The sequence below is a fragment of the Pseudorca crassidens genome, chromosome 9 (assembly GCF_039906515.1).
Source record: "Pseudorca crassidens isolate mPseCra1 chromosome 9, mPseCra1.hap1, whole genome shotgun sequence".
Classification (NCBI taxonomy): Eukaryota; Metazoa; Chordata; class Mammalia; order Artiodactyla; family Delphinidae; genus Pseudorca; species Pseudorca crassidens.
The window spans coordinates 94,551,499-94,575,998 of record NC_090304.1 but is presented as its reverse complement, the minus strand read 5'-3'; the positions used below and the strand labels follow the sequence as shown (position 1 = coordinate 94,575,998).

Genomic DNA, 24,500 nt, shown 5'->3' with positions numbered 1-24,500 from the left:
AGATTTCCTGTAACCGGAACGGAAGTGAGTAGGGCAAATCAGACGCTGCCAGCCAGGCCTGAGAAAAGATTGATGTATTTTTTTTTTTTCCTTTTGAATTTCAACCCCCAAAATATTCCAGCAAAAAACCCGGGGGCGGTTGGCCTGGGTCTCCTTCTATGAGCGTCAGCCGCCCAGGAGGACGGTGGACTTGCCCACACCCAGGCCACTGCCAGCCCACGTCTCCCCTGCTCGGCCCGGGAGGGAGAGACAGTGGAGCTGGCCGGGAAGCTGGGAGGTGGGCCAGGGGAGCAGTGCTTTGGGGTCAGAAGTTGGGCTGAGGCTGAGGGGTGCGGGCAAGCTGCCCAAGTGCAGTCACCTTTGCTCAGTGACGGAGCCTCGAAGCTTGGCCGGGGCTGAAGGAACTACACGGGTGTGGGTGAGGCTGGCGAGGCGGGAGGGCTGCGGCCGGCGAGCTGGGCGAGGGCGGGGCCGGGGGCCAGCCCTCCACCTCTAACTGATGATCTGCCGAGGTCGGCCGTAGCCTGTCATGCCAGCCTGGGAGGCCCCTCTGTTGCTGCCCATCTGTAGGCCGATGACATGCTTTCCCTCCTGCAGTTGGCTCTCTGTGAATTCCCTCTTATGTTCCTGGGCTTTCCTAGGAGAGGAGGAAGCAGGTCAAAGACTTGCCAGGACTGTGTGTTTTCCAGCCATCTTTGGTTTCCTGTGTTACTTCCTAGGCCGATCCCATTCCCTCCCCATTTCACCACTCGTTTCCTTATCTAGCTTGCCCCACAGCACAGGCTATGGAGACTGGCTGAGACAGGAGGGTAGAAAGGGAGGAGTCAAGAAGTAGTAGGGACCCATTTCCCCCCATCCTAGACTTTCAGTTCATACCTTCCTGGCTATCTGCTTCCCCAAATCACTGTACTAAAGGGTTAGCCCGTCTCCTGCAGAGACCCAAGCTCAGGGTGCAGGGAAACCCTGGTGGCCGCGTACTTCATAAACCAGTTGGGATCTCCACGGTAGTGTCCATCGTTCTTGGTCACTGCCAAGCTGCCCAGGGCCATCAGGGTCCTCTGCACCGCTGCCAGGTCTTTGCCTGTGAGTAGAAAGAGGGGAGGGGAAATGATCTTCAGGACTGTGTAAACAGGACTCCAAGGCAGAGCCTGCCCACACCTCTCAGAAAATTGGCCAACCCGGGGCAGAGTTGGTCCTAAAATCGAAAGAGGCACAGTAGATCCCAGGGTACGCCCTTGCGGGTGTGGGGTTCTCCTGGCGTATCCCACTCCTGCTGTGCAGAGCCATCATCATGGCAGTTTTGATCATCCCTCGTCCCTGCCTCACCCTCCTGTCCCCCACCTGCCTCCACCCCTCTTCTCTCTGTACCTTCAAAGAGGTCAACAGTCTGGAACATGTCAGTCTTGGTGACACCATAGTCCTCAGCTGCCTTCAGGAACTGAGCCACCTGCTCCATCTGCTTGAAGACCATGGACGGCGGGTTCTCAGGCACCTTCACCGGCTTGGAGCCATCCGGATACAGGCTGTTGACCAGCTTGCTCAGAATCTGCCGGGTGTAGAAGGTAGCTTGGCACTCGGTTTGGGGGTTCTGCCCCACAACTCCGGCAGGATGGCATGGACCCAGCCCCCCTGCCCCGGGTGCCACTCACCACGCCATTCTTCAGCCAGACCTGGAAGCCCACACGCCCACGGTCTGGGCGCCCCACGTCGGGGCCGCACTGCGCTATGATCCACTCCACCAGCCGCTCCTCTATCTCCTCGTCGTACTTCTTCTCGATTTTGGATTGCACTTCACGGCTCATGCCGTAGGAAGGACCCTTGTTGGCCATGTTAGCGGGGAGCTAAAGCAGCACAAGCCGGAGGAGGGAGAGGCTCAGAGAACAGCTCTGCTGTCCCTGGTGCCGGGCAGGTCTTCCAGCTCTGTGTTGGGCAACCACCCTAGCCGGTTATCTACCTCCCCTTGCTTCCTGGTTTTGTTTCCATGGCACTGCTCACCCGGGCCAGCTCATCCCCTCAGTCCACGGAGCCTCTCTGAACTTGGAGGCCAGATCTTTGGCAGTCTAGAGCAGGAGTTAGTAAACTTTTTTGGTAAATAACCAGACAGTCATTTTACTGATGGTCATATTTTAGGCTTTGCAGGCCATAAGGTCCCTGCCACTGTAGCACCAAAGCAGCTTTAGGCAGTGTGTAAACAAGTGAGCATGGCTCTGTTCCAATAAAACTTTATTTACACAAACAGATGGCAGGCTGTACTTAGCCCATGGGTTTGATAACCCCTGGTCTAGAGCATTCTTTCTTTGCCAAGATTGACCATGGAGGCACTGCAGAGGCCTTTCGGAAGAGGTCACATTGCCCCTCAAAAGAAAGCCAGCAGATGTCTTTGTCCAGTGAGGCGGTTTGGCAGCTCTGCCCAAAGTTATGGAGGTTCCCAGAAGTGGGAACTCCAGCACTCAGCCTCTCTACCAGCTCAGCTCAGCCTCCTGCCTGCAGCTACAGAGGCCGAAGCTTACCCACCCCCGGAAAGGGCTAGGAAACCAGCAAAGCCCAAGAGCTTTGGGCCAAGAAGCTGCATTTCCCCGGGGAGCCAGATGAGCGAGGGCTGCGAGCTGGCATACCCACCGGCTGGCCCTCGTGCCCTCAGGCTCTCACCACGGTGGGAGCCTGAGTAACCAGGAAGACAGAGCTCTCCAGGGACGTGAGCCAAGAATCTGCCAACCAGAGCATGGGAAGCCCTCCCCGTCCAGACCAGCAGCAGCTGCTGCCTTAGGGCCTGGGGCTGGCCTCGCTCAGGAGAGCCCTACCAAGGGAGGGGAGGCTGCAGGAGCAGGGCCAGGCAGGCAGGCCGCTGGGCAGACCAGCATGCGGCCAGCCAGGAGGAACCTGACCTGCCTCAGGTATCACCCTGGGGTGGTGCCAGAGTTCACCCTTCGAAGAGGAACCAAACGAGGCCAAACCATCCCCTGGCCCTCAGAGAGGTCGGAGGTTGGGAGGAGAGAATGGTCTGCGGATGGAGGTAGTCAGCGCGTTTCCTCAACTCCCTGTCTTATCAGAGCTGAGTCCCTCTCCCCACCCACCCCCAGGGGAGGCAGTGAACATCATCGCTTCACATGGGCCCAGCTCAGCCGCCAAACTGCACTTGCCCGGCCCTTCTTTCCCTGCAACCGACAACTCCTCTGAGCTCGAATGCCCCGTCTCTGCAGTGAGGATAATGTTATCTACCCCAGAGGGCTGGGAACATTCCATGAGGCCCTGTCTGTGGCTACCGAACACACTGCCTGCCCCTCAGCGGAGCTCCTCAAAATGTCAGTCCTTTGTCCCCAGAGCTGGTCTCCTGGTAGCGACCTGGGAGAGCCAGCCCCTGACCAAATGGTGAAAAACAGTAAGTGTTCTTCCAGCTGCAGCCTCCACCCCTGTTCAAAATCATTCCCTGAGGGGACAACGAAATTTGAGAGGAAGAACAGAAGAAGGGGGCTTCCCTGGTGGCGCAGTGGTTGAGAGTCCGCCTGCCGATGCAGGGGACACGGGTTCGTGCCCCGGCCCGGGAAGATCCCACATGCCGCGGAGCAGCTAGGCCCGTGAGCCATGGCCGCTGAGCCTGCACGTCCGGAGCCTGTGCTCCGCAACGGGAGAGGCCACAGCAGTGAGAGGCCCGCGTACCGCAAAAAAAAAAAAAAACAAAACAAAACAGAAGAAGGGCTCCTCTAAATTCCAGCCACTGGGCAACTCACTTCTCTCTGAGTCTGTTTCCTTATTTGTAAAGTGAGGGCCAAAGAATTCAAAGGCCAAGTCCCTCCCTTCCCCACCCCGCTGTGTGTCTCATCCCTGCTTCCCAACCTCCCGAGGACCCCTGGGTGAAGAACTGTGGTCAAAATACACAAGCAGCTGGGACCAGGCCATCCTTCGTCTTGGCCTCCCACCCTCCCTCCTCATCTCAGCCTTCACCGTCCCATCCCAGGCAGGCAAGGTGCATCCCTGTGGTCCAGGCACCACCACCCTCCCCACCTTCCATGCCCAGACCTTCTTGCCTTCCCCTCCCCACCTCCCCTCCCATCTGCCTTCCCCTCCCAGACCTCGCGCTGGGCCCGTGAGGAACAGGGTGCCAGCAGTGTGTCCCCCACCCCTAGCTTCCGGTCTCAGGAGATTCAGGACAGTCAAGGTGTCAAGGCTCACAGTGACAAGTACACAAAGTTGCGGCCCCTAGATCCAGAGACAACATTTGGGTTTTGATCAGAACAAAGAAGGGGGATGAAAGGCACCCCCGCCTCCCTCCTGGTAGAGTCTGAAAGTGGAGGGTTCCAAGAATCCCTCAAAGTCCTCTGACAAAGCCCTCCCCAGGCCCACCTTGGAGCTGCTGGGGAGGGGAGGGGTGAGGAGAGGGTGAGGGTGAGGGCGGCAGGGCGGCCCACCCAGGGGCCTTTCTAGGCAAAGCCCCCTGGGACAGGATAGACAGGGCAGCCTGAGGCTCTGCTTTGACCCTCCTAGCCTGCGGCTCCATCAGCCTCCCCTCCCCTGAGAAAAATACAAGCCCAACTGCAAAGCTGGCACCAGCAGGAACCCAGAAAAACTGGCAGAACCAGGGGTCTCTGCAGGACTGCTGTGCCCCTCTCTCTTCAGAATAAAACACAGCACGTAGGATGCGCACACGTGGATCTGAGAAGGCAAGAGGGGTGGCTCATCTGAATTCTGGGGACAGAGGAGACCTTTCCGACTCACTGCTGCCCTTTGAAGAGCCACCACTGAGGGGAAGCAGCCAGACCCTTGGGGAAGGCCCTGCCCGCACCACCCAGGCTATCATTCCAAAGCTCCTGGAGGTGCTCACCCCCACTCCTCTGCCCAGGGTGGGGGTGGGAGGGGCTCCCACTCAGAGTATGGAGGGAGCTGTGTGCCTGGAAAGGCAGCTCTCTCACTGGCCCTGCACCCTGCCACCCCAGCCTGTTCCAGAAGACGAGTCTTGTGGTCCTGCCCACTGCCGCAGTGGCTACCCAGGGGCTCTCTGATGCTGCTCAGGACCTGGGGACCCACCCGTGGGACACTGCTCCCCAGCCCTGGTGTACCACGCGCCTCCTCACCTCCTCGGACATCCTCCCAGGTAGATAGCAGACTACAAGACCTGGGTCTAAACCAACACCACCTGGAGCCTATCACACCCCCGTGGGTGTGACTATGGCTGAAAATGGGGAGCCTCCCTCACCCCAGTTCCCAGGTTTCCACCATCAATCCCTCTGCACCAGCCAAGTCTCCCTGGGTATTTCAGTGAGCCCAAAGCTGCCCAGTCTAAGAGATACGGGACTCTGGCAATCCCATCCCACCCATCAAGCTAGGACCAGCTCCGCAGGTGGAGATTAGGAATGCGTGCTGGAAGAGGGTGGGCTGCCCCAGGCAGGGCACCCGAGGCCTTGCCAGCGATACACCCACCGCTACTGCCAAGCCCCAGCCCAACTCCCCTCCATCCCCGGGACAGATGTACTTACAGGCGTTCCTTGGTGCTCGCAGGAAGGAGTGAGCTCTGTCTGGACTTGGAGAGACAGGACGGGACGCTGGCTGGGTGAGGGGTTTAAAGGGCTGCCACCGCGGTGATGTCAGCCTCCCCGCTGCTGGCTCGCCCCGGTCCCCTCCCTGCTAGAGGAAACTGGCTCCTTCTCCACCCCCAGCCCCCCCAGTGACTCCACACAGGCTCCATATTTGGGGAAAGACACCAAGTTGGAGCAGTCTACCGGGGGCTGCCCGAGACATTCTCTGCGTGCTTTGGAGATGGAGCGGGCGGGGGCGGGGCCGCGCTGCCGGCGGGTAACAGCCGGGAAAAGCCTTTTATGGACAGGACCGTGAAGGCTTTCCCTGCTGTCTGGACTTACGGCTGCTCCTTCAACACTGTTTCCTGCCTCCGAGTTTGAGGGGAGGGGGAAATTCAAGAGGGGGCCGTCCAGGGAAAGAGGAAAGAGGCTAGGGGCCCCCCTCCCTGAGGTTTGTGGGGGACTAAGCAGCCACGCTCTCCTCCAGGGGCTTTTGGCTCCAGTGGGAGATAGGAACTCACCTTTACTGAGGACGGGCTACATACCGGGCACTTTGCACATCCGCTCGTTTCATACTCACAGCTGCATCGTGACAGCGAAATTACTATCCCATTTTACAAATGAGGAAACAAGGGCTCGGAGTGCATCTTACCCAAGGTCACGTGGTAAGTCTTGAGTGGCAGAACCTGGGCATCCCTGCCGACCACCCCGCCCCCTGCTCAGGTTAAGTTTACAGTTGGGGTGGGTCTTGAGTTCCACGCTTTAGCTGGGGGTGGGATTTGAGGGTTCCTCAACAGCTCAGTTGACCCTGGCCCCATCCAGGGGGTCTCTAGGGCCTGAGACACCAACACTGGGGTAGGAGGTTCAGAGGCTGCTGTCATCCCTTCCTCCCTTTTAAACAGTTCCTACCTACCCTGGAAAACAGACTGGACCCCATCACCCAGGAAGGAGACCTGCTCAAATCTTGCTTCGGGGGTGGTGGTGGGGTACCGGGAACGGATAGGAAGTGAAGAAAGGTGAGAGGCCCCCAGTGGGGTCTCTGGCCTGCCTGCTGTGGCACCACCCCATCCTAGGGCAGCCTGGCAGGGAGGGGCTAACACTCTCCACCACACACCCAGCAACACCAGGAGAGGGACGGCCGGGCCAGGCAGTCTAGGGAGGGTCTGCCCACCACAGCCAGCTCCCGACGCCAGAGCCTAGTGGCGCGAAGAGCTATATTGCCCCCTAGTGGCATCTGCGGGGAAGAGCACGGAGAGGAGCTGGGGATCGGCTAGAGAGGATCCCAGACCTCCGGTTGTGTTCTGAATTCACCAGCTTCCCCGCTCCCCGCCCGCTCCCACCCCCACTCGCTCCCCATCTTGTCCTCCTTAGCCTGCGGAAATCTAAATCAACCTTCCAGGGTCATTTCAAATCTCCTTCCTCTTGGAGCCTGCATGTCATCCACATGCCCACTCTCCCACCATCCATCACCATCTGGTGTTTCCAGAGTACCACCTGTCCATTAAAGCAGGTCAGGGAGTACTGCCTGTGCCTGCGGCCTGCAGCCCGCCGAGCTGGGAGAGGCTCAGATCAGAAGTGAAGCTCGTCTGACTGGTGGGTGGGGACCAGGTGGGCAGAGGCTGCTGCCATTTGCCAGGTAAGGGGAGACTCTCGGAGGTGAGATGGCACAGCTAAGGCTTTTTCACTACGCTATCCTCTCCACCCTCATGGCACCTGGCATGGAGCAGGCCCCTGGTAAATGGTGACTGAATTGATGCCGTTGCTCAAAGGAGAGAAAAAAAAACGTGAGGGCATCGAGGGACTGCTATTCCCGATGGGACTGGGGCTTGGAAGAGAAAGGTAGACCAGAAGACCTGGGAAATGGGGGCGCCCTGCCCCACCCATCATTCTCAACATCTTCACCCAGAAAGAGGGAGCAAAGATGGGCCCAAGAACTGCATCTGGTTGTTCCTTTAATTGAATGCAGACTCATTCATAGAAAACAGAAATGCAACCATAGCATGGAAAGACATTAAACGGAGCTCTGAAAAAAGATCCAGACCCTCCCTCCTCCTCTCCCCAGCCCAAAGGAGAGCTATAAAAACAAGCTGAGGAGAATAAAACACATTCCCATCCCCAAGGCAGAGGCCCGACCTGACCTCCCCCGACCTTGGCATCTAGAACAGACCAGGTAGGGCGAAGAGGATCCAAGGCGCAGAGCAGCCAGGGGAACCGGAGCTGGGGCAACTCAGTGTAAACTCCAAGATTTCATATGTGTGCATGTGTGCGACTGACACAGAACTTGGCTGAAGACTGGACGGAAACTTAGAAGCCAGCCCTGGGTCCTAGAGTGAGGCTGGACCAGGGACATAGAGGGGAATGTCATGTCCCTTCCCTGAGCCCCTTTCTAAGATAGGCACTGGGGCTCCCGTGGCCGTGGAGGCGGTGGGCCGGGCTGGGCTCTTTGTATCTCCCCTCCTTCGCCTCTGGACATTCTCGGGCAGTGTCAATGGCACTGAAAGGCCCCCAACTGGGGCTTGGCAGGACTAAGGGCCTGGAAAGAAAAAGGAAGGGAAGGAAAGTGAGTTGCTTTTTCCCTCCAATCCTGGTGCCAACATCAGTCTGGGAGCTGACGGGATACGAAAGTGACCTCTGAATTCAGTCCTTCGATCAAAGGTGGTTCTGACAATGTGGGCTGACGCTCGTTGCTAAAGAGCCAGCCCTGAGCACAGGTCAGAGGTAGGAGGCAGCACTGCCTGGGACCCCTCACAGGCCTTAGCACCAAAAGCCCAGCACCAGCTGGCCGGTCCCCAAAATCCGACAGCCCCATCCATCCTGGCTGAGCTGAGTGGGCAGTGATGGCAGCCAGATGCAGACCCAGGAGTAGTGGAGAGAACCCTGGTGCAGGACAGAGAATCAGGCCCCAGACCAGGGCCCTGGAGTGGAAGCTCGGGGAAGAAGAAAGGGCTTTGGGTCCCAGGCCAGGGGGGAGGGGAAGGATGGGCAGAATGCAAGGCATGAGATGGGCAGGCAACACTTCCCTCCTTTCTTCTGCAGATGACAAACAGAGAGCTGACGGACGGGGACCTGCGGAGGGCCCCAACACTGAGAAGAAAACAGCAATTTGGCCAACATCCAGGGTTTCAGGGGGGCAGGCCTCCTCCCCGGCAGAGGGCAGGAACAAGGCGCAAGGCCACCCTGTGACTGTCCTGGGCCAAGCCTGGGCTGGACCTCGCTGTCCCACAGCCACCTGGCACTGGGCAGCAGGGCTGGGACTCACGCCCCTGGCACTACGGAGGCTCTGGGCAGTGCGGCAGAGGAGCTAAGGGCCCAGTGAGAGAAGCAAGGGCCCGGCTCCCACTAGAAGACGTAGATCTTGTCCCGCTGCACTGTGTCCAGGTCGTCGTCCAGTGTCAGCAACACCTGGAGGGCGGATGCGGAGTCAAGCCCAGGAAAGGAGGCCACCTCCGCCTCCTCTCCAACCTCCCCGACATACCAGGAATGACCCAAACATGGCGATGGAGGAGAGGAAGTGCCAGATGTCGTGGTCATCAAAGAAGTCGAGGAGGATGCAGTCCCGGTTGTGCTCCCGGGACTCTGCAGGGGTTTTCTGGGGTGGAACAGGGAGAGCTGCCTGCTGACACCGCCCAGGGGAGGCTGGGCCAGACCAGCTCCCATCCCCTCCAGGCACTCTCTGTTCCCAGTTCCCAGCCCCAGCCCTAGGCTGGAGAGCACCTTTTTTTTTTTTTTTTTTGTGGTACGCGGGCCTCTCACTGTCGTGGCATCTCCCGTTGCGGAGCACAGGCTCCGGACAAGCTCAGCGGCCATGGATCACAGGCCCAGCCGCTCCGCGGCATGTAGGATCCTCCCGGACCGGGGCATGAACCCGTGTCCCCTGCATCGGCAGGCGGACTCCCAACCACTGCGCCACCAGGGAAGCCCGTGGAGAGCACCCTTTTTCAGGCTCACCCCTTGCCCTCATCTCCCACACCTAAGAATTGGCCTTTAGTTGCAGACTGCTCCCTGAGAGCACTGGTCATGATTCCCTTGAAGGACTAGAAGGCCACCAAAGCCTCCTAACTCCGTTCCCTGCCTTGGACTCCGCCCCCGGCTCCAATCAGTCCTCCAGGGCTCCTCCCGGCTCACTTTCTCTCCAAAGCACTATTGTCAGCTCACACGGCCCCGCCCGAGGGTGATAGTAGCCAGGACCTGTGGGCCATGACCCGAGGCCCTCGAGGTCCGCCATTATCTCCCCAACCTCCGTCCAGCAAACACTGGCTGGACCTCACTCTGTGTCTGGGGGCCGTCCGTGCCATATGCTGAGACCACAGAGATGACCAAGAAAGCTCCGCAGCGCCCTCAAGGAGCTCACGGTCTTTACCCGGCTCCCAAGCGAATGCAGTCACTGACCCCTAAGCTGCCTCTGCCTCGTTACTCAAGTCACGGCACCTCTGGGCCACAGGGCCCTTCCCCATCAGCCAGGGTCTCTAAAGGCCAAGAGCAAGCCCTGCCTCCTCTAAGCAGCTTTCCTGGACCTCCTAACTCACAGAAGCCTTTCTGTCCTCTGCCCTCCTACACATCCCCTACCTGTCTAGTCTATTACCCTTCATTGTACTATATTGTAAAGAAAAGCCAGGAACTGACAGTCTCTCTCTTTCTGGAACTAGATTGTAAGTGCTTCAAAGGCAGAGACGCTGCCAGACGTCGTTCTGATCACAGCAGGTGCCCTACGAGGCAGAGGGAAGAGCCTGACACCTCTGGCTTCAAACCCCAGCTGTGCCACCACTGGTTGTGTGACCTTGGGCAGGTCACTGAGTCTGTCTGAGCCTCCACTGCCTCATAAGTAAAATGGGGATACTTCCACACTGGCATGGTGAACGGTAGGAGGACGAAATGAGAAAGCAGCTGTGAAAAGCACGGGCGATGCTCACAAACAATTTTTGAAAAGAGAACTGGCTGTTTGTGGGCTCACGATGAGCCTGTGGGCGACTCCCGTAGCCTCTTGGCAGGAGGACCACTCACCTGCCAGGTGCTGAGCCCCTGGAAGAAGAAGAAGAGTGCAAAGCCCCAGACCACCGAGGTGCAGATGATGCAGAGCAGGGGAATGAGCTTGATCCTCTCCCCGCTCCGGAGCTGGGGGGAAGATGGGGAAGAGCAGCCTGAGGGCCCTGCGCCACTTCCTGGCCTGCCCTGGAAGCGCCGTCCCAGGCTTTCAGGATGGATGCTTTAGGAAGCCTTCCTGGATCCATCCCATCACCCTACACAGCTCAACTGGTCCCCACACTAGCAGCCTGGTGTCCTCACCCCTGAGGCCCACCCTGGCTGGGCCTCCATCCATGTGCCCAGAACCCTGTGCTGGGGGGTGTACGGCCTAGGGGCTCCTCTCACGGCGGATGGCACGAGGGGCCCTTGGGAAGCACCTAGCCCTCGGAGGCCCAAGCCCAACACAGACTCAGCAAGCCCCACCTCCTCAACCCCTTCTCCACAGAACGGGGCTCTTGCCAGCTGTGGCCTCAAGTGCTACCAGTTCTACGGGCCATACTTAGAATACAGAAGGGGCTCAGGAAACGGGTCTGAGGATATAGCTGGCTCCCGGGGAGTACGTGCAAGAGACTAGCCTCTCCCCTCCTCAAGAGTCAGTAGCCTGGAGGGATGGACAGAAAAATTCTCACTCCCTCTTGGTGCTGCCCCAGGGAGGCTGTGCCCATCTCCCTCCCCACAAGGCAGAGCCGCTGGCTGAGAGGCTCAGCCAGCCCCGCTCACCTTCATAATGATGTAGAAGGCAAAGTAAAGAAGCAGGTTGCAGATGCCGATGGCCAACAGGTAGGAGGCAAAATCATTGGGACGCATGATGAGCCCATAGGCAGCCCTGGCAAGAGGGAGGAAGAGCTGGTGAAGCAGGGGAGGAGCAAGGAAAGGGCTCTCCCTCCCCACCAACCCATGTTTTATGAGGATGTGGGGCTGGGTTCAGAGGCCCACAGAAGATTCTAGAACCCCAGGGGCCAACACCTCTCTCTCCAGCCCCCATGTCTCATGCCCAAATTTGTCCATGTTCCCCACAGAAGCCCATGGCTGGCCAAGCGCCGAGCTGCCCACCCAGCCTGGCTACACAGATGATGGCTGGACTCACAGTGACCAGTTGATAATGTTGCCCATAACCAGCAGCACCATGCGGTCCTGGAGGGAAGCAGAGACAGGGGAACTGAGAGACAGGGAGAGAAGTGGAGGGAGCCCCGTCAGAGGGTCCCCACCCCGCCCCTGGGCTCTCAGCTGCGCTCCGAGTGCCCCCCAGTGGAGTGAAGAGGAAGAGTGGAGATAGAGGAGGAGGGGCCCGGGGAGCTGGGCAGGTACCACGTAGAGGGGCCCGCTGCACTGCCGGATGCAGTCCGTGTAGAGCACGTGGAGAATGCGACGGCAGATCCCCGAGTCTATAAGAAGGGAAGGTGCTGAAAGGCACGGGCACCCTTTTGTCCCGGCCCCTGGTCTGTGCCAGCTGAGAGGACCCAGGGCCTCTCGGGGGCACAGCTGTGCCAAGGCCTCATTGAATTCCATACCCAGTGACTCCCCTGGGCCCCCTGTGAGAGGGCAGAACCCAAAAGCCTCCCGTGAGACCAGGTCCCCGAGGCCACCAACCCCAGCAGGCCCCAGGCGAGCGCTCACCCAGCTTCCAGCGGCCCATGTAATAGAGCTGTGTGCTGAGGAGCAGGGTGGCAATGATGTGAATGACCGAGAAGATGACCCAGAATGCTGTGTTCCCTTTGCCGAAGACCTGTTGGGGCCACCAAAGGCAGGGCTGAGGAGAAAGCTGCTCTCCCGGCCCGCCCTTCCTCTGGGAGAGCCGGCTCTAAGCCCACCAGGCTGGGAGAGCACTTTAGGGAAGGAGCAGGGCTCTCTCCTGCAGGGGTGGACGGGGGTGTGTGCACACGTGTGCACCTTTCCTACAGGTGAGCAGAGCAGGCCGGGGCCTCACCACGCCCAGCACAGAGAAGAAAATGACGATGGCCAAGCAGGCATAGGCGCTGTAGGCACTGGCGTTGATGTCTGGGTGCCGCTTCTGGTACAGCTTCAGCATGCAGAGCCCCGCGATCATGTACATGAATGACGTGTCTAGGTGGAGGGACGTGGATGTGAGCTACGGAAACATCTGCGGAGCCCGGGCATGGAACCCCGGTCCCCACACCTCGTCACAGCCACTGAGCAAGCTGGTGGCGGGCTGGCGCTTGAACTGCAGCTCCTTAACTGTCCCTGCCACGCCCCACTGCCGCCCCACTGGCTGTCACCCACAGTCTGACTTCCCCTGACGACAAGGACAACTTAGTCCGAGCACTCTGAGGTCGGGGACTGCATCTTAATTATCTTTGTTTTCTCAGTGCGTGCACGTGCCTTTCCACAGGAAAGGCTTGACAGATGTATGAAACAGCATCCAGACGCTTATGTTCTACAAGCTAGGATGCGTGTTCACACAGGTCCTCCAGCCCTGGAGTCGCCCACATGGCTGTATCTTGGGGATCCCAATCCCTGCGGGTGAATGGGGGTGGCAGACTCAGGCAGATTCCTGTTGAGGTTCAGCCAGGGAAGAGGGAGGCCCCGCTCACCAAACTGGAAATTGGTATAGTTGGGGCAGACGTGATAGCAAGCGCTAAGGAGCCCCTCCATCATCAGGGCCGTGCCCATGGCATAGAAGAGGCCAAAGTGCTTGGGGATCCCACATTCCTGTTGCGGAGAGAGAAGGGAAGGGAGAGATGAGGTAAGGCGGGAAGGGAGGAAGGAAGGGGCCCTAAAGAGGGAGATCATGAGAAAGGAGTGGGATGGGGGGTAGAGTGGGTATTTAGCAAGGGCAGGGCCAGGCTGGGCACAACAAAGCTGGGCAGGATAAGACTGGACAGGGCTGGGCAGGGCAGGGCTGGGCAGGGCCAGGCTGGGCTGGGCTGGGCAGGGCAGGGCTGGGCAGGGCAGGGCAGGGCTGGGCAGGGCTGGGCTGGGCAGGGCAGGGCAGGGCTGGGCTGGGCTGGGCAGGGCTGGGCAGGGCTGGGCAGGGCAGGGCTGGGCAGGGCTGGGCTGGGCTGGGCAGGGCTGGGCTGGGCTGGGCAGGGCTGGGCAGGGCAGGGCAGGGCTGGGCAGGGCAGGGCTGGGCTGGGCAGGGCAGGGCTGGGCAGGGCTGGGCAGGGCTGGGCTGGGCTGGGCTGGGCAGGGCAGGGCAGGGCTGGGCAGGGCTTGGCTGGGCAGGGCAGGGCAGGGCAGGGCTGGGCTGGGCAGGGCTGGGCAGGGCTGGGCAGGGCTGGGCAGGGCTGGGCTGGGCAGGGCAGGGCTGGGCAGGGCTGGGCAGGGCAGGGCTGGGCAGGGCTGGGCTGGGCTGGGCAGGGCAGGGCTGGGCAGGGCAGGGCTGGGCAGGGCTGGGCTGGGCAGGGCTGGGCAGGGCAGGGCAGGGCAGGGCAGGGCTGGGCTGGGCTGGGCTGGGCTGGGCTGGGCTGGGTAGGGCTGGGCAGGGCCCTGCCTGCTAGGAAGGGTCTGGGCCTGACGCCTCAGCGGGCAGGCGAGCGCTCCTCACCAGGGCGTAGAGGTCGTTGCGCAGCAGGGCCCGGTTGTGGTTGATCTCGCGCTGCAGGATGACCAGCAGGAAGAGCAGCCCCAGCAGGATGTACCCCAGGTTGCTGAGGATGTTGTTGAAAGCGCTGGAAGGGGCAACAGCGGGCACGTTGCCTCGGCCTCATGCCCTGGCCACTTCCCCACCCGAGGCGGGCATTCGCAGAGCCCCTGCCCCTGCCCTGGTTCACCGTACGACGGGAAAAGGGGCCTCCTCCCAAGTGGATCCCCACCTGAGGTTGCCTAGAGGGTGGGCGCAGAGGAAGTTGTAGTAGCAGATGTCCTGGTTCCCTGTGACATTCACCACCTGCAGCGCGAGCAGGGAGGGGGCACTGCTAAAGTGCCTCAGTCCACAGCCTGCGCCACCACCAGTCACGTTCTGCAACGGATGGGAGGTGCCGCCACGGCCAGCAGGTGTGCGCACGTGACACCAGCAAGCCCCACTTTTGGTAAAGTCACTGCCCCCCTCGCTAGGTGTGGCTGAAAACCCTGAGGCATGACCATGACGGAGGTTCTTGCCCCACAGTACAGAGAAGAGGGAAGGGAAACCGAGACTTACAAAGTCCCAGCACTTTTGTTTCATAAATCCCCATGACCTGGGGGAGGGGCCACCACTGCTGGCATGCTGCCCCCATTTTGCAGATGAACCGACTGAGGCTCAGGGAGGTTGAGTGACTTGCTTAAGGCCACCCAGCTGGTAAGGCAGAGTTGGGATGGGAACCCAGGACCCATGACCTAGGACCTGTGCTGGCTCCAAAGCCGCAGGCTGGAAGGCTCTGCACTGGGGCATTGTCCCAGCATGGGGCAGCTCCTCGAGGGCATTTAGCTTGGGCCCTGGGGAGCCGGCCCCTGCCCACTCACCGTCTGGTAGGTGATCACCAGCTGCACCACAGGAAGTGCATAGAAGACAGCAATGGTGGCAATGTTCCTGAGGAGTGGGAGGGCGGCAGTGAGGTGGCAGCACCAAGGAAGAACCCGAGAACCCACCGCACCGTCCTGCCAATGACAGGAAGGCCGGCCTGCTCCCCCACTCACCAGAAGTAGATCTGGTACTTTTTCCGCAGGACGCGTTTGTCCTTGCGTGCCAGGTCAGCCACGCAGAGGTATTGCTGGGGAGAAGCTGGAGTGAGCCCCCTGCCCCACTGCCCCAGAGAAGCCCCTCTCGCCCAGGTTAGAGGAGGACATGGGGGGGCCTCCCTCCCACAGGCCAGAATTCCAGCAGTCCGAGTTCTGGGCGGTCCAGAGGGCTGGGAGCCGAGTCAATTTCCCCTGGAATCTGTGCCACCCCAGCAAGCTCCTTCCCTTTGCTTTCATAACATGCCACCCAGTGGCGAGATACGCTGGGGCTGAACACACAATCTCCCTTCCTTGGGAACCCGTGACCAGGGCCAACCCACGTGGGGTCACACCTTGGTGCGAATGACATTCTTGTCTGAATCGATGTCGGCCAATGTGTCATAGTCGTCCTCCTCCACGGAGCTCATGGAGTCCAGTCGTGGCCGGGTGCCCACAGGATCAAGGGAATGGTCTGGGGCAGAAAGGGGAGAAGGGTAACCTAGTGGGCACAGAACCCAAGGTCTGTCCCCACCCACCTGGGACAATTGTCACAATTACTAGGCAGTGGGAAGAGGCAAACTGTGGGCTCAGAGCGGGGTTAGAGGTGGGCTCAGGCCTGGGGAGGAGGTATCGGGTGCTCCTAAGTCCTTGAGGGCAACAAGGGTGGACTCTGCGAAGAGGCCACCAAACAGGGACCGCTCCAGCCCTGCCGCCTCACTGAGCTAGGCTTCCAGGCCAGGACACCGAGCAGACCCCGGGCCCCAAACACGAGCAGCAGGACTGAATTTGGCAGAAGTCACGCTGATTAGAAGATGCCCAGCTGTGTGGGTTCTGAGAAGACACTGCCTTGGCCCCCACTGGGTAAAGACCCAGTGGGCCCTGGGGTGCAGGCAAGGGTGAGAGGCTGCCTCCTCTCTAATCCTTTATCCTGTTCTTTACTTGTGCCTTCGGAAGCTTCCTCCTGTAACCTTGCTGACCAAAGGCCCCCAGGGCCAGGACATGACACCCCGGCCCATGAGCCCCAGAAGGCCAGAGAGTGAGGTGCTGGAAAACACAACAGCCAACCAGAATATCTGGCCTGGGGGAGGCTGGGGTACCAGCTTGCCAGCATCAGGGGCCAGTGCCTGCCTATCTCAAAAGACACACGAGCTAGCAATTATTGGCATTAGATGGGGAAGCCATGCACAAGCATCTTTATGGTCCTAGAGCCTTCTGGCTCCAGTCAACCGCCCTGGCAGGAGCTGATTGGTAGAGCAGCACTCGCCCTCCCCACATCTACCCATGGCAATGCACAGCTGCCGCATCTGGCCAAAGGGGAGGCGCCGCTTGAACTGGTCGTGCCCTTCAAAGGAAAGGGAAAGTTACCGGGGAAGTGGGACCAAGGAGGAAGGGATGAGGGAGGAGAGGGGTGGGGAGACAGCAAGCCCTTCCCTGGTTCCAGCGTCTGGCAGAAGAGGCAACTGCCCACCGTCACGGTTCGTGCAGCCAGCACCAGCCCTGCACCGCACAGCTCTGCCCCGCCTGGCCCACTCACCCTGGTAATTGTAGGAGAGGTCCCCAGGGCCCGCGCTGCCAACCAGACCATCGGTGGATCCAGTGGAGCCGGAACCATTCTCTGTAGGGAATAGTAAATGGTGAGGCAGGCAGAAGAGACCTCAGGGCAGGGGACTCTGGACCCGTCTCCAGGGGGCGCCAAGGAGGCCACCCTGGAGGTGGTGACCCGGCGAGTGGGCAAGCATGAGCTCAAGTGCGGACGCGTACCAAAGGAGCCGTAGTTGTAGCCCTCGTACGGGGAGCTGCCAGGGAAGGAATCGGCCAGGACCCGAGGGTGACCTGCAACAAGAAGTCAGGGACCCCTTACATTACCTTCCTCACCTGCAGGGTGCTACCAGGCTAAAATGAGAATAATGTACTAGGAAACCTCTTGCACATATTATAGTAGTTTAGTATTTAGCATACTGATTAATATTCAAAGCCCTTTGTTACCATGAAAAATTAAATATATAGAGTATATTGTGGTTATTAAAGTATGTATGTATACACTTTAAAGGTTTTTCAACAGAAATGTTAAAACAAATTTGCAATGCTTAATTATTCTGTTTCTAAAAATTCAATAAACTATAATTTATGAGTCATAAAAAAAAAGAAAAAGAAAGAAAGAAGTCAAGGACCCCTTAGCCTTGGAAGCAGAGAGAGGCTGCAAGCCAGGGAGAAGGGGGAAGGAAGAATCCAAAGAGAGACACAGAGGGGCCATGGCGGCAGCAAAGAATAAGCACCTATACCAGCAAACACCTATCCCACCACCACCACCTGCCCCATTGGAAACTATCAGGCCCCTCTTTCCTCCCTAGAAAGACAGCAAAGTCAAGGAATTGACCATCTAAGTTACCAGCAGCAAGGACAGACCAGCATCGGCCTGCCCGGGTCCCACCCAGACACCCCTCTACTTCCCCTCCCCCTCCCCACTCTGGACTCCAGCTCCTCCGCCCACAGCACCTGGAGCTTACCAAGGAGAGAAGCTGAGAGAGAAGGTCCCAAGCAGGAGGGAGGATAGAGAGAGAGGGGTAGAAGAAGGGGAAAGAGAACGAAAGGTTAATAATCCCAGAGGCGGTGAGTCGCATTGTCTGAAGCGGCAGACAGCGTACCTAGACCCAGACACTGAATGAATCAAGTGACAGTCTTTAAGACGGGCACGTTAGGGACCAACAGGCACACTGCCCCAGGCCCATTTCCACCTACAGTGTTACTCCCTATCTGAACATCCAGAAGCCCTCAGTGGGACCTTCCTCCTCCAACCCCCAAGGGAACCATCCACCACTATCCCCACCAAACCACAAAGCAAACAGCCCACCAACCCAGACCCTCTGGAGGTACCGCTTTCTGGGCAGGCTCGGTCCACGGCCACCAGAAGGCTCTTCTTCCTCTGCCTGCAGGGACGGAATCCAGAGACAAACCAGAAGGGCAGCCGGAGGATCTCTCCTATGCTGGGCTGGCCTGCCTTCCACCCTCTCCACCCCATAACCCTGTCCTCCATCCATGATCCCAGGGGTCCTCCCAGGCTGGGAAGCAATGCGGGGTCTCCCTGCTTGGGAAGAAGGTTGAGGGGAGGGGTTGGTTTCCAGAGCAGAGGCCCAGGGACCTCAGACCCTCACAGGGACCTGCATTCCTATGCCTCGTGGTTGGAGATTATCCAGGGCCACACAGATCCTGCCAGGCCATTTCCCCGTGCCTGACCTACCCCAGAGCAGGGGAGGGCCCAGCGGTCCCACTTTACCTCCAGTTCTCCCAGCAGGCCAGGAGCACGGTAAGCAGGTAGAAGGAGAGAAATATGCCCAGGCAAAAGAGCATACCGCCAACATAGGCCTCGGCTGTGGGCAGGGAAGTGGGAAGGAAAATACACCAGTACTTTCCACGCCTGCCCATCACAGCACGCAGGGCCCAGGCTCATCTCTCTCCACGTCTCCCCTCGGGTGGAATGACCCAGCCAGTGCCAACAATATGCCAAACTCGACATGATTCCTGGCTCTGCTCACACAGTTCCCTCTGCTAGAACTTTCTCCCCTACTTCTTTCTCCAAGACCCCTCCTTGACTTAACCTTCAAAACACAGCTGAGGAGCTGTGTCTTCTAGGAGGCTTTCTCTGCCCTGACCTCCCACAGTGACTGTCCTGGGTTCCTCACAGCCTTCAGCACCCTGCATAGCAACAGGCTCTAGACAGGGGCACCCTGAGGACCACAGCTAGAGCACAGCACCAAGCACACAGAAGGGACTGGAAACAAATGTGCTGAATAAGGAATCCATGCAGGAGAGGCAGCTTCTTTCCCCTTCTGCCACAATCCTTTATTTTTATCTTATACTTTCCAGTTTACAAAGGGCTCTATTCAATCACTCAGTAAACATTTATCGAGCATGACTAAGGGGCCTGGAACTTTCCTACTAATTTTGTGCTAAGCCGACTTAGTGAGGCTAATAGAGACTAACATTCTATTACTCCTGTTACAGAGATGGGGAAACTGAGGCTCAATGAGATTACACTGCCCACAGTGGCAGAGACAGATCTAGATCTCAGTCCCTCCATCTCTTTACTCATGGATGCTCCAAAGCACATTACTCACCCTCCCGCCGCTCCCTCCCCCCACCCCCTGTCATGAAGCCCTCCAAGACCACTCCTCCTTCCTACCCTGTCAGCCTGCTCGAGTAGGTCCTCCTTACCCTTCCCATTCAGAGAACACTCCCTACCCCAGGCCTGAAAGAAGAGCCAGTGGCCAGGCCATCCCCACTCAGCCACCCACACTCACACGTGACTGCTCGAGAGACCAACACTGACAGGGTTTTCTGGCGGTGCCCCTGATCGACCGGTTCATCTGGAAGTAAAATGGCAAAATGGCAAACCAGCGCCTGCCTGGAGCTTGGCTAGAGTTGGTGGGACCAGGCCTGGGAGAGTCTGGAGCCAGAAACCCACATCCCATCAGATCCATCAATCAGCCACACAGGCTCTTTTACCTCCCGGGAAGTGTCCAAGCCCTCCCACCCCTGGCCAGGCCCAGGGCACAAAATGTACCTTCTACAAAGGGGTAGAAAGGCAGGGAGCCTCCACAGGCTTGGTCTTCAGTTTTCACCACCACTACCACGTAAAAGCTGTTGCTGGGGAAGTCTTTGCGCTGCAGGATGAGGACGGTGATAATGGCGATGATGGTGACGATGAGGAGGATGGTGAGGACAGTGATGACGAAGATGACTGCCATCATCACAGCACCGTCATCATTTGTCATCGCCATCACCATCCTTTTCTGAATACCTAACCCTGTCTGGCCTGAATACATAGTGTCAGGCCAGACACTATGCTAAACTCTTTGCTCATATATTATTTTATTGAATCCTCACAAAGATCCTTATGAGTGAGTACTATCATTATCCCTGTTGGACGTTAGCTTAGGGTCACACTGCCAGTAAGTGGTAGAGCCAGGATCGTCTGACTCCAGAGCCCATACCCTGCACTAACACTACTGCCAGGTGAGCAAATGAGGGTATGCCCCATCATCATGGAACACATGGGTGCCCTATTATAGCCTGGGCATCAGTCAGGAGAAAAAGTGGAGGGGCCATGCTGCCTCCGTCAGCTGCACAACTAGATATCGTGAGCTGAACACATGCCTCTCCCTCCCTGCCCCCAGCACAGGTTTTAGCCTTTGCCAAGGCAGCCCTCAACACCAGCCAGGGCCCTTTCCTCTCCCAGCTGTGGTGAATGACGTGTACAGAGCAGCCATAAAGGGTACTCTGCTCTTTCCTGTCCCCAAAGGCAACTGGGATTGTGATTCAATGCTTGCATGTATCAGGGGACCCAAAGTCTCAGGGACTGGACGGCCAAGACTCAGTCCTGTGGGTAGGGTAGGAATGGGGCAGGGGAAAAGAAGAGAGGGTTAGGAAAGCTAACCACCTGGCCACACCCCCCAGTGGGCCACGCCCATTTCCTACCTGCACGGTGATGGCTGCCTTCTTGGTCATAGTCTGGTACATGCCAATGAAGGCTACGTTGTTGTCTAGGTCATAGACAGGGCACTACAGAGGGAGGAGGGGACAGACAGATGGGCAGGGTCCTGGGCCCTGTCCCCTCTCTTCAGCAGCCCTGCTATCCACTAGTGGAGAGTAAAAGGGCAGGTTACTTACCAGGACATCCTGGATGGAGATGACTGAGCAGGGGAAGGCCTTGTTGGAGGTCACCTTGACAATGACTGAGTCCACTCCTTCCGGGAACTCATACTTGAAGTACTGAGGGCATAGGGAGGGCGGGGAGAGCCCCATCCCATGAGGATGCTCTCTTTGCCCCTCTAGAAGGGAAGAGTGTGAATCCTCCCAGGGTTGGGCAGTGGAGGCTCTCTGGGAAGAAAGGCCTTGCCCACAAGCAGGTCCATTTCCCATACACCACTCCCCTCAACCTCAGCTGGGCACTCAGGACAGTGCCCAAGGGGCAAGTAGGAAAGATGGCAGCCAGACCCCATGTCTCTGCACTTCCTATACTGTCTGTCCCCCGCCACCTTAGGGCAAGTACTCCTGCTTCTAGAGAGTCCTCCACGGAGAGTACAACCAACCTGAAACTCCTGGCAAAGAGTGCTGACCACTCCCACCCCCAAGTCCAAGCTTCCCCATTTCTCCTCTGGAGGGACCGTTGACAGGGAGGTCTCACCTGGGGCTGCGCTGCCGTGGTATTAAAGCTGAACTGCTCTCCGGTCCTGTGGGGCAGAGAAGAGCCCCCCACCGTTACTCCCAGAGCTTGTGAAGGAGGCCAGTCCCGTGGCCCCCTCGCTCTCCCCTGCAGACCTGAGCACAAAGTCATCCATTCGGCTGACGCGGAGCTGGTACGTGGTGTTGACTGGTGACAGGGTGGACACATCCACGTAGAAGAACTGGACCTCGGACTCATTCTTGGTGGGGGGCTGACACAGCGTTCGTTCCACCTTTTGGTAGAGGTACTTGCGCTGAAACCTATGGTCCGAGGCAGAGATGAGACATGACTGCGGTTCCATGACAGCCAGCATGCCACTCCAGGGGAGCAGAGCCCCAATTCCTCCGCTCTGGTCCCACTACCTCCCTACCCCACCTCCACTAGGCTGACAAGCTCCAGGTCAGCTGGCTGGGCCCTTGTGCCGTTGACCAGCCTCCTGGCTCGGGGAATGGGGAGGAGAAACAGAGGGGCACCCAGGTGGTCGGGGGCCCTGGACAAGGCCCTGAGTGAGGCTCTGGGCAAGGCCTGGCCTGGGCCTACCCCCCCCTCCCTGGTCCCCGGGTCCTACTCACATCCCTCGCAGGATCAGGGGCACCTGGAAGGACACCACCGCCTCCTTTTGGCGGACCACAAACAGCAAAGGAGCCCCCTTCTGCTTGTTCAGGACATTCACGGACACTCTCACGCCCTCTGTCTGCAAGATGACACGGAAATGTCCCTCAGTCGAGCCCGTGGTGACTCTAATTCTGCCACGGGAACACATGGCTCCAGAGACTGTGAGCTCTGCCCTCCCTCAAGCAGACGGCTTTGTGCTTTCCCCATCCAGGTGGAGCTGGGGAGCTACTTATGCCCCTTCATCTGCCAGGGCAGCCCCCAGACTCCAGGAGGGACTTAGGGGAGAGGATGGGAAACACAATGGAGACCTCAGGCAGCCCCAGCATACCCCATTGCTATAAAAGTTCACGGATGCACATGCCTGCACACACATGCGTCTGCACACACGTGCATGTACACACATGCGCACACACAGGGACACGGGAGAGCAAGAAGTGCTCCCCAACCTTCTTCCTTGTGAGCCAGCAAGTTCCTATTCTACAACTCATCTGGCAGCCAGAGGCCACGGGGAGGTGGGGAAACAGGGATCGTTGAAAGCCAAGAAGGCCAAGTTCTATCCTTAGCTCTGACCAAGGGATAGGGCTGTGGAAAAGTCACTTCACATCTCTGAGCCTCAACATCCCCCTCTATAAAATGGAGACACTCCCACCATTGGCACTATGGAGGAAAGTATATAGGACAGTCGGAGCTTAAAGAAAAAAATAAGATAAAATAAACCCTGGGATTGCTTGTTATTGGGCTGCTGAAACCCAAGCCCTTAGGGCAGCACCTCCCAGACGGATAGAGGCCACCGTTCTCAGGGTAACCCCACATATGGGGGCAAAAAGAGAAAGGACTCTAAGTTGGATGAGATCAAACTTCAGAGAACCAGGCACTGAAGGCAGATCCTGGCCTGCCATCAAAACCCAATCCCTCCTCATTCTGGAAAAAAAAAAAAAAAAAAAAAATCAGATTCCCATTCTGAACTCCACCACTTCTTAGTAAATCCAGTCCTGGTGAGAGCTGAGCAGGAGACCGTGAGCCAGGCTGCAAGAGTGCTCCAAATCTCAGCCCTGCCTGGGGTCTAGGCTTCCCAGACCTAGCTGTGCCCACGTTCAACTCACAGCTGGGGAGAAATGAAAGAGAAATCAGGGTGAGGAAGCTTCTCCACGGTAGGCAAACTCCTTCTCCCCTCCCACCCAACCTGGGGTTGGCTGTATCTCCACCACCTTCAACTTACAAGGCCAGCTGTCTTTCCAAGGGAAGGAAGAGGGCTGGGAAGTTCCCAGCAGTTAACGCAGCCTGGGAAGTCCTGCATTCATTTCCCTGGGGAGTCTCAGCTATAACTCCCTGGAGGCAGAGCCTTTCAGTTTGGGCCTGTCTCATCCCCCTGGGGTTTTCTGGGCCAAGCCCAGTAGCAAGCCTGCTTCCTTGCTCCCAGACCCCACAGCACTGTCAGACTCTGGGTGCTGGGTAGGGAGCAGGCCAGTCCTGCTCAGACTACAGCTGGTAGAAAGGAAGGGATCAAAGAGAAGATGGGAAAGAGGCAACTTCAGAAACTGTCCACTGGTAGCTTCAGAACAAACATCCCTGGCAAAGGAAGAAGGGCTGGCAAGAGGGTCCAGCGTGGTTCTGGGAAACCCAGTGGGGCGGCTGTTCTTGGGGACTGACAGCATCGCGGAACCCTGGTCCGCTAGCCCACTCACCACCAGCCCCGAGCCCAGCCCCTTCCCTCACCCGGTTGCGGGTCACAGTATGGTTGAAGGTGTAGATGTTGACCAGCTCGCTGTTGACTTCATCCACGTAGGTGCGCTCAAACTCGGCGTCTTTCTGCGAGACGTTCTTAGGCCCCAGAACCCCCAGATGGCTCTCGACCGAGGCCACCAAGAGTGCCAAGAAGGGCAAGCCCAGAGCGAACATGGCCCCGGCCGGGCGGCAGTGGCGGCGGCAGCGGCGGCGGCGACGATAAGCGACAGGTCACCTCCAGGGCGGGTTGCGGCTCTGGCCGCAGCTTCCAGCATCTCACCAGGACCAGAACTTTAACCTCGGCCTGAGATTAGGAAACGGTCCCTCCCCTGGAGCCGCAGACGCGCTCTCAGCGGCCAGGGAGGGGTTGGGGCGGCTGGGAGGGGGTGGGGAGGGGTTGGGGTACGGGCCACAGGAAGGGGCCCCAGCTCGCGAGGGGCCGAGCACGGCTGGGAGACCCGGCGGACGCCCGCCAGGGCCGTGACAGCCCGGAGGCGGCTAGTTGCTGGGAGCCTGGAGACGCCGGGAAAGGGGAGCGAGGGAGGGAGGGAGGGAGGGCGGAAGGGAGCGGAAGCCGGCGGCGGGGTCGGCCGCGAAAGGAGGAGAGTCTGAGGGTGAGGGGCGTGATAGGTGGTAGCGACCCGACGCCGCGCGGCGCGGCGAGTTTCTGGGGCGCCGGCTTCGGTGCTCAGAACTCCGGGGAGTGAGCAACGCCGCGGGACGGTAAACAGCGGGGCTGCCGGCCCGCCCGCTGACGTCAGGGGAAACTGACACAGATTTAAAGGGCCAGGCTTCGGCTTGGGTCTTAA

At 58.7% G+C, this 24,500-nt stretch overlaps 2 protein-coding genes across 4 annotated transcripts; both read right to left on the bottom strand.

The window, feature by feature from the left end:
• Nucleotides 1-59: 59 nt before the first annotated feature.
• TAGLN (transgelin) lies at nt 60-5,631 on the bottom strand. Of its 2 annotated transcripts, XM_067751132.1 has the most exons (6): nt 5,472-5,618; nt 4,071-4,197; nt 1,650-1,841; nt 1,369-1,546; nt 979-1,081; nt 60-637 (listed from the first exon to the last, which is right to left on the bottom strand). In XM_067751132.1, exons 3-6 carry the CDS (start codon nt 1,827-1,829, stop codon nt 493-495), a joined length of 606 nt encoding a protein of 201 aa, XP_067607233.1. In that variant the 5' UTR covers nt 1,830-1,841; nt 4,071-4,197; nt 5,472-5,618; the 3' UTR covers nt 60-492. The 2 variants fall into 2 exon arrangements, with proteins under 2 accessions (XP_067607233.1, XP_067607232.1); XM_067751131.1 differs by lacking the exon at nt 4,071-4,197 and having other exon boundaries at nt 5,472-5,631.
• A 1,811-nt stretch (nt 5,632-7,442) lies between these two features.
• On the bottom strand, nt 7,443-24,430 carry SIDT2 (SID1 transmembrane family member 2). 2 transcript variants are annotated; one of them, XM_067751120.1, is made up of 27 exons: nt 23,683-24,430; nt 21,924-22,045; nt 21,447-21,611; nt 21,313-21,358; nt 20,796-20,897; nt 20,604-20,687; nt 19,690-19,789; nt 19,427-19,492; nt 18,403-18,496; nt 18,003-18,055; nt 17,636-17,647; nt 16,890-16,961; nt 16,663-16,743; nt 15,482-15,600; nt 15,108-15,181; nt 14,934-15,000; nt 14,306-14,379; nt 14,038-14,161; nt 13,085-13,202; nt 12,460-12,596; nt 12,150-12,258; nt 11,841-11,917; nt 11,620-11,666; nt 11,253-11,358; nt 10,512-10,622; nt 8,986-9,099; nt 7,443-8,912 (listed from the first exon to the last, which is right to left on the bottom strand). In XM_067751120.1, exons 1-27 carry the CDS (start codon nt 23,863-23,865, stop codon nt 8,850-8,852), a joined length of 2,520 nt encoding a protein of 839 aa, XP_067607221.1. In that variant the 5' UTR covers nt 23,866-24,430; the 3' UTR covers nt 7,443-8,849. The 2 variants fall into 2 exon arrangements, with proteins under 2 accessions (XP_067607221.1, XP_067607222.1); XM_067751121.1 differs by lacking the exon at nt 17,636-17,647.
• Nucleotides 24,431-24,500: the final 70 nt, after the last annotated feature.